This window comes from Trachymyrmex cornetzi, unplaced genomic scaffold (assembly GCF_001594075.2).
Source record: "Trachymyrmex cornetzi isolate Tcor2-1 unplaced genomic scaffold, Tcor1.1 scaffold73, whole genome shotgun sequence".
Lineage (NCBI taxonomy): Eukaryota > Metazoa > Arthropoda > Insecta > Hymenoptera > Formicidae > Trachymyrmex > Trachymyrmex cornetzi.
Window position 1 is genome coordinate 1,852,429 of NW_017300059.1, and position 12,862 is coordinate 1,865,290.

Sequence of the window (12,862 nt, forward strand, 5' to 3'; positions counted from 1 at the left end):
ATTTTTTTTACTGAACAAATATTTATTTACGGTAAGTAAATGTTTAGTTGGCAGTACTGAACTAAATATTTATTAAAATTGACTATATTTTTTTCTCAGTGTGGCTACACTACACAAGAGTGGTGCACATATCATGATGTACACTACATCACTATTAAGCTAAAACTCTGTTTCCGCTTGACTTCAATTTTCAAATTTTAAATGTCACACTGGCTCTACATGGTCCCTTTGAGAAAAAAATCCCACTTCGTGCATAAATTTGCACTACACCGTATACCGAATGAGTTCGATCACCAGTCATGGAAACACGGTACACTGTCTGAGTGATGCTCTAGTGATAGTGCAGCCAAGAGAAAACGCTATAATGCCCGGTTCCACCAATGTAGATTAACTTTAATATCGGTTCAACTTACTCTTCGTCTTTTTCTAGTTCTAAAGTTTGAAAAAGACAAAGAGTAAGTTGAACCGAGATTAAAGTTAATCAACGTTGGTAGAAATGGGTCTTCCCTATCGCCACTTTATTGAATCTTCTCTCATCCTATCCTTCGTTTTGAATGAGTGCATTGCAATACTGAACTTTTCTCATTGTGGCTAGTAAAATATTTAATAAATGGGTAGAACGATGTGGAAGTCTCTCTTGCTGCCAAGTGTCGTTTATGTGATGCTTTTGTAGCAACAAAGCACGTTAATAATTAATTAGTAGAAACCCCATGGATTTTAAGACAACACGCCGGCTTAATTGTTTCGAGAAAAGAGCAATTAAATAAAAATACTTTAAATTCAAACTTATATTTTTAATGCATTTATTAAAGTTATCTTTAATGCATTAATTATTCGATAATTTATGTTGCACAAAATTTATATTCATCTCTTTTTGTATTTGTTGAAAAGTTTATTAAGAATTGGCATAAGAGAATAGCCAGTAAGAATAAAAATAAAAATGATTAAAAAATTCAGAAAATTACAAAGAAATTTAGAGAATCCTTATTCGATAAAAACAACAGCTCTTTTATCTATTACGTGAATGGCGCTATTGGATAATAATATGCGTCACAGTAAGCAACCCCCACTTCCATTTATCTTTCATTATATAAGAAGCTATATTATCGAGGTATCGTTGGCCAGAAACCGGTTTCTCGATCGCGACAGATTTTGGAATCAAAATATATACATATAATTCGTAATAATGGCAACGGCGAAGTTCAAAGAGACATCTCCCTACGTCAAACCGAAGCCTTCGCCACCTGAGGATGATTACCTGTATAAAAAGTGAGTAATTAGTTCAACATTATTGCACAATATAAATTCGCATCGGAGCGATGTGCATTGTAAAATAAATATTATACTCGATTGACGGAAATTTGTTCGATGAAGAAAATTGCTTATTAAAAAACGTTCACTTTTATATTCCTAAAATTTTAATTCTATTCTTAATTTAAAACCGACAGAGAAATGTCCATGCGCAACAAAATTCATATGGGCTTTAAATGAATAAATTTTCAATTAATTTTATAAATGACTTTTATGTAGGTGGACAATTACTGCAGTGTTTCAATTTAGATTTTGGAGACCAGAAATTTCAACTATATTTTTTCAAGATTTTATGTTTCTTAGCTTCCAATATTTTTTTACTAACGACTCTTCTACTAATGTAGAACCTATATAAATTAATATTAAAATATATATTAAAAGTAAGTTAAACCAAGATTAATATTTAATCTCAAATTAATTTACTTTTTTGTCTCTTTCTAGTATGTTTCTAATTTTAAAAATAGAAAAAAAAGTAAAGAATAAGTTAGATTATTAAATCTCTTAAGAGATTTATAAAATTATTTGACGCTGGTAGAAATGGATATTAAAGAGATATCTATCGTAGATACTTAGAACACACAACCCTGAAAATGAAGAACGAACCGATAGTTAAAGTGGCTTTGTTCGGTGTGGGTCATGCCGGGACGATACATTTAGCGACTATGATTTCTAGTAGACGTGTCCAAATTTTATATATCATTGATAATGTCGAGAGTAAATGGCAAAGCATTCGAGAGTATTGGCATCTGGACAACGTTACCTTCCTAAGTAGCAAGCAGTCTGATAAAGTATTCAAAGATTCCAAGTAAGTAAGTAGCTATATCAATTAAAAAAGGGCTGTCGAAGAATCAAATTAAATAAAGTTATAAATTAAAATTAAAAATTAAATACCAGTTATAATATAGACTTATAAGTGTAATATAAATTACATATTAAATTATATTTACACGAATTAAATAATTTCTAAAAGGAAATAAGAAATAATGAAATAAGGAAATAAATAATTTCTATATCTAGACAATATAAATCTGTAATACAAATGCATCTGTACAATCAAACAAATAATGTTCGCTTTTCACGATTTGTAAAGTGTCGACGTGGTTTTCGTGGCGACGCCGACTATGACACATAAAGATATAGTTATTAAAGCTCTGGAAGCAAAAAAGGCAGTCTTCTGCGAGAAACCCATAGCAGAGGATCGCCCAAGCACCGTCAAATGCTACGAGATGGCCAAGAAAGTCGGCAAACCATTATTTACCGCGTTCAATCGGCCATTCGATCCGAGTTATTGGAATCTGAAAGAACGAGTTCATAAAGGGGAGATTGGACATGTCCACATGATTAAAAGAGTCGCTCATGACTCTCCCCTGCTCTCTCTAGAGTATTTGAAAGTATCCGGCGGTATCTTCTACGATTGCCTGGTCCACGATATCGACCTGATTGTCTGGGTTCTCGGAGAATACCCAGATAAGGTACGATTTTTACACATATTATACGCAATGAACACTGAGAGAAATACTTAATTTTAATAAATATTTGTTTGAATAATCCTAAGTAAATATTTACTACGTGTAAACATAAAAAAGTTGTTAGAAAACGATAGAAAATTGTTATATCGTTACAAATCTGGAATCTGGTTCGTGAATTCACTAATTTGAATCAGATCTTATAGGTGTTGAACTTAATTCCTGCCGCTCGCTACTAGAGGGTGTTGGCTCCAACGCTGGCGAGTTTCGACCAGTTTCGACGACGAAGTTATATGTCTTTTGTAGTTTAGACATGAGTCGCCCTGATGCTGGATTCACACTGCATCCGATTTTCGTCGTACGACGCTCTGCAACCAATCAGAAAACAGGATTCCGATGGATTTTGCTTCGTATTATCGGAATTCCGTGTGAGCAGGACAGACGTGTGTCTTGCCTGTTTCGGGTATTGCATCATCTTGCCCACATTTTTTGAAGAGCGTTTCTAGCTTCGACTGTAATTTGCATTACATCATTATTTCATCTGTTACTCTTTTAGACTTTTGTTACTCACCGCATTAGCGACATTTTCGATTCTGGCCGTATCGACGCTGTATTACACCGGATCTACAATAGGGTTTTAAGCCTTAAGCCATAAGAAATGGGCGAATCACAGTCGCTTATTCTTCTCGGATTCGACTGTAATTGGTCAGTTTCTTACGGCATAAGGCATAAAACACCTATTGTAGATCCGGACTTAGAGTCGGGACCATTCGCACAAGAAAAAGAAGAAGCAGTTTAGACATCGCTGAAAGTGATTTAATCCTCACAGGTTAGATTTCTCGACGCCAAAGAGATTTTCCAATCGATTGAAAATGAATCGCGATAAACTGTTTTTCCGACATGTGCTTCTTCACTACTTCGAACTCAAGAAAACCGCAGCTGAAGCGCATCGCTTATTATCCGAAATGTATGGTGATAAAACTCCATCGGAATCATCATGTAGAGTTTGGTTTCGACGCTTCCGAAACGGTGATTTTGATGTGAGAGACAAAGAACGTTCAGGACAGCCAAAAAAATTTGAAGATGTCGAGCTGCAAGAATTGCTTGATGAGAATCCAGCTCAAACGCTTTTAGAGTTGTCGAAACAGTTAAATGTTACTCCAATGGCCGTCTCAAAACGCTTGCATGCCATGGGAAAGATCCATAAGGAAGGGAAATGGTTACCACATGAGTTGTCAGAAAGTGCCATTTTGAATCGTTTGACTATTGCGACTTCTTTGCTTGCCAGGCAAAGAAAAAAGAGTTTTTTGTGGCGCATCGTGATTGGCGATAAAAAATGGATGTATTTTGATAATTCCAAGCGGAAAAAATCATGTGTGGACCCCGACCAACCATCCGCTTCAACGCCGAAGAGGAATATTCACGGGCATAAGACCTTGCTGTGCGTTTGGTGGGACCAGGAAGGTGTGCTGTATTACGAACTCTTGGGTCCAAATGAAACCGTTACAGCTGATCGCTACAAACAGCAATTATACCGATTGAGTGACGAATTGATGCAAAAAAGATCATCCGTAGCCAACAATCGACGCAAAGTCATTTTGTTGCATGATAACGCTCGATCGCATGTCGCGAAAAGCGTGAGGCAGGCACTTCTAGAGCTTGAATGGGAAGTTCTCCCGCATCCAGCTTACTCTCCAGACTTGGCACCGTCGGATTACCATCTCTTCCAATCGATGCAACACGCACTTACGGACACATACTTCTCCAGTCACAACGAAGTCCAAAAATGGGTGGATGAATGGATCGCCTCGAAAGACGCCGCGTTCTACCGTCGTGGGATTACCCTGTTGCCAGAGAGATGGGAAAAAGTAGTAAAAAATGGAGGAAATTACTTTGATTAAGGTATTCATTCACTACCCTTCGAAACAAATCAATTTTGGAGACGAAAAAACGGCAGGAATTAAGTTCAACATCTAATAGGAATACAAATCTTATAATATTCAACAAAATACAATAGAATTCATATCCAAATAATCGTGATGCTCGCGAGGTCAGTGATAATTTTATAGAAAACGATACAAATTGATAGAAATCCTATCATTCTATACTCTTCATCGTTCTCTATCATTTTTTTATCAGGAATATTTGTTTGACATAAAAATCATTAATTTCATTATTAAATTCATTCATTTTTATTATTTTTTTATTAAGTAAATATTTATTTACTGTGAGCAAATGTTTACTTAGAACTATTCAAAGAAATATATATTAAGATTTAGTAATTTCTTTTCAATATATAGCAAATTTGTGTATCTGTTAATACCTTAGAAATGCAGTTAATATCTTAGAAAAAGCGGATTTTTATAATTATCTCAAAGAACTAAAAAATTGCACAAATTGTATCTATCAAAAAAAAAATATATATATATAAAATACGAATTACAGGTTTCGGTCCTAGCTCACGCAAATATCCCAGAGATTAAGGCCCTTGGAGACTTCGACACGGTTGCAGTAAACTTCCATTTTCCTTCAGGAACACTTGGCATGATCGATTTAGCACGCAACAGCTCGTACGGATATGATCAACGACTTGAAGTCTTCGGTCCGAAGGGTATGTTGCAAGCCGACAACAGACAATTGAACTCCGTTCATTTGTATAATGAACTACAAGGAATTAGCACCGCCCCGATCTGGTACACATGGCCTAGTCGTTTTATGAACGCCTACATAAGAGAGTTTGATCACTTCCTCGATGTGGTACATGGTAAGGTTGAGTCGGAGATGAAGTCGAAAGACATCCTAGCAGTGAGTAAAATCGCTACGGCCTGTGAAGATTCCGCTCGCATGGGGAAAGTAGTAGAACTCACATGGACGAAGGACGAGCTGCCGGATAACTCATGAGGAAACAGCCGAACTTGAGCAAGACTTCAACAAAACTATCATTACATCCGTATAATATTATCTTCTTTGATGTACCGTCATTCTTATAAATTGTATATATACGTACTTTTTCATTTATAAATGGAACAAATTACCAAATTTAATTATCGCGTATAAAAAAAACAGTGAGACTTCTATGAATGTTATTCATTTTAAATCTTTATGAATGTCTTTTTTTCAGTCACATTATCTGAATATTTAAGTATCTGAGTATCCGAGAGACAAAGGTATAGAAATATAATAAATGTTTGTAAACGTGTTTTTCCTTTTTTTCTCCTTTTTGTATTTTTTACCTAAGATGACAATATCACAAAATAAATAGATATTTTTTAAAGTGCAATTTGAGAAATAAAATAATATAACTGCGATAAAAATACATATATATATATGTATATATACGAACGCGCGAGCATTCGAACGTAGATCAATAGTTTTGAATTTGAAAGCCGTATTCATATTTTTATTGTACGCCAAAGAAATTTTAATAATGTACCAAATACCTTGTCAAAAGAAAAATAGCAGCAGTATAAAATCGATATTATTTGTAAATTAAGTACACACCTGTGTAGAAGAAACTTCTTCATATAACTGCTATCACAATAAATATCTTATAAAAAATGGAAAATTTTTCTATTTGCCTGTTATTATCATTTTATGTTCAAAGTCAGCGTTTTTCTTCAGTAAATAATGAGGAACTGAGTTCGAGCCAAATCTAACATTAAAATCGAATCTCTAAATCACATTATTAAACTATAAAGTCGATGTTCTAAGCACAGATTCTGTCTACCCCATTTTGTACTCGAGATTTATAAGAGTCTATTAATACTAGATATATATACATTTGTCCATATTCACCACTTTTAAATGAAAAATTGCAAAGGATACTGCAAAAGATATACATATCTTTCAAGGTGTGTAGAAAAATCTTATTGCTTACTATGCTGATTCTCCTCAGCGCAATTATGTATACGCAAGTCTTACTTTTGTATGAATTCCAATAAAATCTTAATATATTCAATATATAATCATATTTTCGCAAATATGCATACTGCAATTAATTATGTTAAATATTAAGTCACGTAACAATTTAATTCTTCTTTTAGCAAACTTAGCTACATAGCGTAGTATAGTATATAAATATATTTACTATTTGGAAATAATACAATTAGGCGTTCGTTCACGTGTAAGAAAATTTTTTCGATTTGAGAGATGCACATATTCTCCGTTTTTCAACATTTTTCAATTTGTTTCTGAGCTATAAATGTTTCTTTACATCGTAACTATTGATCAATGTATCAAATTTTCATTTATTGAAGGGCCATATTGCAGTCTTGACTGTGGCTTCCGTGAACACATCATGCGGATAAATTGTAGTCTCTAAAGCGGCGGACCTTGATGATGATCCTTGATTACTGCTGTCTTACCTGTCTAACAAATTTCCATGGAAACATTTATCATCGACGAGAAAAATTACCATAAGAAAAAACAATACTCGTTAAACAAAGTAAATTATCATAAGCTATAAATAACAATCAAGCAAATTAGATATTTAACTTTGAGTTGCTATCAAAAACATAAATTTAATAATTTAAATTTATTTAAAGAATAAGCGATGGCAGAAATATACTAAAATAGACCATGCATAGAGGAAAGGTGCGAAGATAGTATTCTTTTAATAGATAAAGTGGTAAAAAAGGACAAGAGGTTTAAGAGGATAGCCTAGGCTGATACGTGTATGCTGCCTCTGTTTCTTAGCATCCCTCGTGCTATCCTCGAGAGCTCACTGGAGCTCTGTCATCTAAGGATTCATCACTGTTTCCACTCAATTTTGCACACTCTGATAAATCACTTGCTGTAGAATTAACTGTAACGTGTAATTGTTAGTTACATTATAAATAAAATTGTTGCTCGAATTTCTCGCTGTCACAATCGGTGGTGTTGTCTCGCAAAGCTCTCTTTGATATTAAACACGTTGAGCAAGTGCAATCGTGAAGCAAGAAATGCGATTAATATATTTCGTGATTGATTAAATCGGCATTTAATTAAAAAAAAATCTAAATCAATTAAATTAATTAATGCCCAATGAAGAAATTCATTTTAATCTTGGTGTAACTTACTTTTCTAATTCTTATAATTAAAAATGGAAAGCCTATTGAATTCAAATTAAAATTAAACTACATTGGTAAAAAAAAGTATAAATCCATTTTCCAAAAGCCGATCTTACCTAGTTGGCATTTGGCGAACGTGATTATTGCTGTATGATAAAAACATATTCGTATCTCAATTGATTTCAGAATGAGAAGAAAGTCGGGGGTGCAGTTTTATTAAATCTTACCGACGAACGTTCTTCACATTGATGACAAACTCACGATACATTCTACGTGAATTTGATGTTGTTGTTTGTTATTTAATTTACGTCGTTTAAATAAATTATGTAATTCGTTCGAGCGGATTTTTCATTGCTATGTGATATATATTAATTTAACCGTGCAGCGGTAGAATGTATGCAACTTGTATACGAGCGACACTTTTTAAAATCTATTTTTACTCCAAATATACGATACATAATGCGATAATTTCGTCGATAACCCCTTGTCCCTCCTATGATATTACATAATGGAAATTTTCAAGTTATTTATTGACACATTAACTATGCAGTAAATAATTTTAACAGATATTTCAGGTTATTTTAAAAGTCGCTGGAAAAGCAATTAGAAGTACATCTAATTGTTATGACACAGTTTTTGTCATTTTTTGCGGTAGAAGTTATGATATGGACAAATGATTAGCGTAATTGCAGTGATAACAAAGTCCTCCGATCATTACGTATTACAGGTCACCGTGGTAACGTTTTAAGAAATGTAAGGGTATCGCATGATGATTATGCAAAAACACGAACAAACACAACTGCAAAATCTAATGGATATATCGCGTAAATATGTATAAATCACTCATAGACAAGTCAACGTTATGCTGAAGAATGATCAACGTGTGTGTGTATCGAATATGCTGAAATATTCAATTTTTAAGTTTTTTTTATCGCCGCTTTATTGAATCCTCTCTCTTTCTATCCTTCTTTCTGAACGAACGCATCACAATACTGAACTTTTCTCATTGTGGCTCATGAATAAATTTAATGAATGGATAAAACCATCTGGAAGCCTCTCTTGCTGCCAACTGTCTTTTATGCGACTCTTTTGCAGCAGCAAAGCACGTCAATAATTAATTAGTAGAAACTCCATAGATTTTAAGACAACACGCCGGCTTAATTATTTCGAAAGAGGAGCAATTAAATAAAAATACTTTAATTTCAAACTTATCATTAATGCATTAATTATTCGATGATTTATGTAGCGAGAAATTTATACTCATTTTTTTGTATTTGTTGAGAATTGTTGGTTAAGAATTCTTGGCATAAGAATAGCCAGTAAGAATAAAAATAAAAATGATAAAAAAAATTCTGAAAATTCGGAAGAAATATACAGTATCCTTATTCAATAAAAACAACAGCTCAGCATGACAGAGATTTCCTTAATTTTTATCACTACGCATTACTGATATAATTAGAAAATGTATCTTTTATCTATTTACATGACTGGCGCTATTGGATAATAATATACGTCACAGTAAGCAACTCCCACTTCCATTTATCTCTTTGTATATAAGAAGCTATTATCGAGGCATCGTTGGCCAGAAACCGGTTTCTCGATCGCGACAGATTTTGGAATCAAAGTATATACATATAATTTGTAATAATGGCAACGGCGAAGTTCAAAGAGACATCTCCCTACGTCAAACCGAAGCCTTCGCCACCTGAGGATGATTACCTGTATAAGAAGTGAGTAATTAGTTCAATATCATTTCACAATATAAGTTCGCATTGGAGCGATGTGCATTGTAAAATAAATATTATATTCGATTAACGGAAATTTGTTCGATGCAGAAAATTGCTTATTGAAGAACGTTTACTTTTATTTTCCTAAAATTTTATTTCTTTTCTTAATTTAAAACCGACACGAGAAATGTCTACACGCAACAAAATTCATATGGACTTTAAATGAACAAATTTTCAATTAATTTTATAAATGACTTTTATGTAGGTGGACAATTACTGCAGTTTTTCACTTTGGACTTTCGAGATCAGAAATTTCAACTATATTTCTTCAAGATTTTATGTTTCTTTGCTTCCAATATTCTTTTACTAATGACTCTTCTAATGTAGAACCTATATAAAAATTAATATTAAAATATATATTAAAAGTAAAAATACATAATAGAGAATAGCTCAACAAATTTAAACAGAAGAAATTAAAAGAAGAATAGCTACGAGCTATTCAAAGTAAAACAAAATAAAAATATATGTCTACCCCTAAAACTAACGTTTCGACCACCTTCGGGTCATTATCAAAGTTCTAAACTAAATTGTATATAAATATCCGTTGACTAAAATAGACTCACATAAGTAATCATAAAAGTAAAACATCGAAAAAACAAATTTAATATAGACCTTCGCTGTTTAGGCCTTGATATTAATTAAATGTAGTCAACAGTAGGTAGATCACACAGATTTGCGCCAAACAGTCAGATATCGCTGAGTATTCAACGACGAAAATACATGTAGATCTACCTACTGTTGGCTACATTCAATTGATGTCAAGGCCTAAACAGCGAAGGTTTATATTAAATTTGTTTTTTCGGTGTTTTACTTTTATGATTACTTACTTATGTGAGTCTATTTTAGTCAACGGATATTTATATATAATTTAGTTTAGAACTTTGATAATGACTCGAAGGTGGTCGAGAAACGTTAGTTTTAGGTAGACATATATTTTTATTTTGTTCTTTTAGGTAGACATATATTTTTATTTTGTTTTATTTTTATGTTTAATGTCAACGTTATTATATGTGCATTAAAATTTGTTTGTTTTGGCTCGTAGCTATTCTTCTTTTAATTTCTTCTATTAAAAGTAAGTTAAACTGAGATTAATATTTAATCTCAGTTTAATTTAATTTTTTTATCTCTTTCTAGTCTTTCTAATTTTAAAAATAGAAATAGATAAAGAGTACATCAAACTATTAAATCTTTTAAGAGATTAAAGTTCGACATTACTAAAAATGGATATTAAAAAAAATATTTTTTGTAGATATTTAGAACACTTCGCCCTGAAAGCAGAGAAGGAACCGATAATTAAAGTGGCTCTGTTCGGCGTGGGTCGTGCCGGGACGATACATTTAGCAACTATGAATTCTAATAAACGTGTCCAAATTTTATATATCGTTGATGACATCGAGAGTAATTGGCAAAACTTGCGAAAGTACTGGCATCTGGACAACGTTACCTTCTTAAATAGCAAGCAGTCTGATAAAGTATTCAAAGATCCCAAGTAAGTAGCTACACTGAGAAAAAAATAGCCTAAATTTAAATAAATATTTATTTGAATACTGCCAACATTTACTAAACATTTACTTATAATAAATATTTACTTAATAAAAAGACTATCAAATCAAATTAATGTTTTTTGTATCAAATAAATATATTTTTATGTTTAATAAATATTTAATTGGTACTATTTAATTAAGAAAGCGCTGTCGAATAATTAACTTAAATAAACTTAAATCAAAATGAAAAATTAAGTACCTGTTATAATGTAAATTTATATATATAATATAAATTAAATATTATAAATTACATTAAAATATAAATTACACAATTTCCTTATCTAGACAATATAAATCTGTAATACAAATGCACAATGTACAATCAAACAAGTAATGCCTGCTTTTTACAATTTGTAAAGCGTCGATGCGGTTTTCGTGGCGTCGCCGACATACACACACGAAGGTATAGTTATTAAAGCTCTGGAAGCAAAAAAGGCAGTCTTCTGTGAGAAACCCATAGCAGAAGATCGCCCAAGCACCGTTAAATGCTACGAGATGGCTAAGAAAGTCGGCAAGCCACTATTTAGCGCGTTCAATCGGCGATTCGATCCGAGTTATTCGAATCTAAAAGAACGAGTTCGCAAAGGGGAGGTCGGACACGTCCATATGATTAAAACAGTCTCTCGTGACTCTCCCCTGCCTTCTCTAGACTATTTGAAAGTATCCGGCGCTATCTTCCATGATTGCCTGGTCCACGATATCGACATGATTACTTGGGTTCTCGGAGAATACCCAGATAAGGTACGATTTTTACATGTATTGTATGCAATGTACACTGAGAAAAATACTAAATTTTAATAAATATTTGTTTGAATAATCATAAGTAAAAATTTACTAAATGTAAACATATATCTGTTTGACATTAAAATCATTAATTTCATTATCATTTTTATTCATTTTTTTTATTAAGTAAATATTTATTTATTGTAAGTAAATGCTTAGTACTATTTAAAAAAATATAGATTAAGATTTAGTATTTTTTTCAGTATATATAGTAATTTTGTGTATCTATATGCAGTTAATATCTTAGAAAAAAACAGATTTTTATATTTTATAATTATCTCAAAGGACTAAAAAATTGAACAAATTGTATCTATTAAAAAAAAAATGATAAAAAATATGGATTACAGGTTTCGGTCCTAGCTCACGCAAATATCCCAGAGATCAAGGCCATTGGAGACTTCGATACGGTTGCAGTGAACTTACATTTTCCATCAGGAACAGTTGGCATGATCGATTTATCGCGCAACAGCTCATACGGATATGATCAACGACTGGAAGCCTTCGGTCCGAAGGGCATGCTGCAAGCTACCAATGAACAGTTTCACTCCGTTCATTCGTATAATGAACTACAAGGGATTACCACTGCCCCGATCTTCTACTCATTCGCTAGCCGTTTTATGAACGGCTATCTAAGAGAGTTTGATCACTTCCTCGATGTGGTACATGGTAAGGTTGAGTCGGAAGTCAATTCAAAAGACGTCCTGGCGGTGAGTAAGATCGCTACAGCCTGTGAAGAGTCCGCTCGCATGGGGAAAGTTGTGGAACTCACATGGACGAAGGACGAGTTGCCATTTAACTTATGAGGGGAAACAGCAAAACTTCAGCAAAACTTCAGCAAAACTTAAACAAAACTATTATTACATCCGTATAATATTATCTTCTTTGATGTCATTCTTATAAATTATATATATATATATGTATAT

The 12,862-nt window shown here is 32.9% G+C and overlaps 2 protein-coding genes across 2 annotated transcripts; both read left to right on the top strand.

Annotated features, from left to right (window-relative positions):
- Positions 1 to 1,122: 1,122 nt before the first annotated feature.
- Positions 1,123 to 5,687, top strand: LOC108767907 (uncharacterized oxidoreductase YrbE). Its single transcript, XM_018518051.1, has 4 exons — positions 1,123 to 1,269; positions 1,877 to 2,116; positions 2,402 to 2,783; positions 5,223 to 5,687. The coding sequence occupies exons 1-4, from the start codon at positions 1,187 to 1,189 to the stop codon at positions 5,676 to 5,678; spliced, it is 1,161 nt and encodes a 386-aa protein (XP_018373553.1). The 5' UTR covers positions 1,123 to 1,186; the 3' UTR covers positions 5,679 to 5,687.
- Positions 5,688 to 9,397: 3,710 nt separating this feature from the next.
- Positions 9,398 to 12,839, top strand: LOC108767906 (uncharacterized oxidoreductase YrbE). The gene is made up of 4 exons (XM_018518050.1): positions 9,398 to 9,555; positions 10,862 to 11,101; positions 11,516 to 11,897; positions 12,287 to 12,839. The coding sequence occupies exons 1-4, from the start codon at positions 9,473 to 9,475 to the stop codon at positions 12,740 to 12,742; spliced, it is 1,161 nt and encodes a 386-aa protein (XP_018373552.1). The 5' UTR covers positions 9,398 to 9,472; the 3' UTR covers positions 12,743 to 12,839.
- Positions 12,840 to 12,862: the final 23 nt, after the last annotated feature.

Bases quoted from the DNA above. Each gene is read 5' to 3' on its own strand.
- LOC108767907 (XM_018518051.1), top strand. From the start codon at position 1,187: ATGGCAACGGCGAAGTTCAAAGAGACATCTCCCTACGTCAAACCGAAG. The intron at 1,270-1,876 runs GTGAGTAATTAG...TATCTATCGTAG, and splicing joins GATGATTACCTGTATAAAAA to ATACTTAGAACACACAACCC. The intron at 2,117-2,401 runs GTAAGTAAGTAG...CGATTTGTAAAG, and splicing joins AAAGTATTCAAAGATTCCAA to TGTCGACGTGGTTTTCGTGG.
- LOC108767906 (XM_018518050.1), top strand. From the start codon at position 9,473: ATGGCAACGGCGAAGTTCAAAGAGACATCTCCCTACGTCAAACCGAAG. The intron at 9,556-10,861 runs GTGAGTAATTAG...TATTTTTTGTAG, and splicing joins GATGATTACCTGTATAAGAA to ATATTTAGAACACTTCGCCC. The intron at 11,898-12,286 runs GTACGATTTTTA...TATGGATTACAG, and splicing joins TCGGAGAATACCCAGATAAG to GTTTCGGTCCTAGCTCACGC.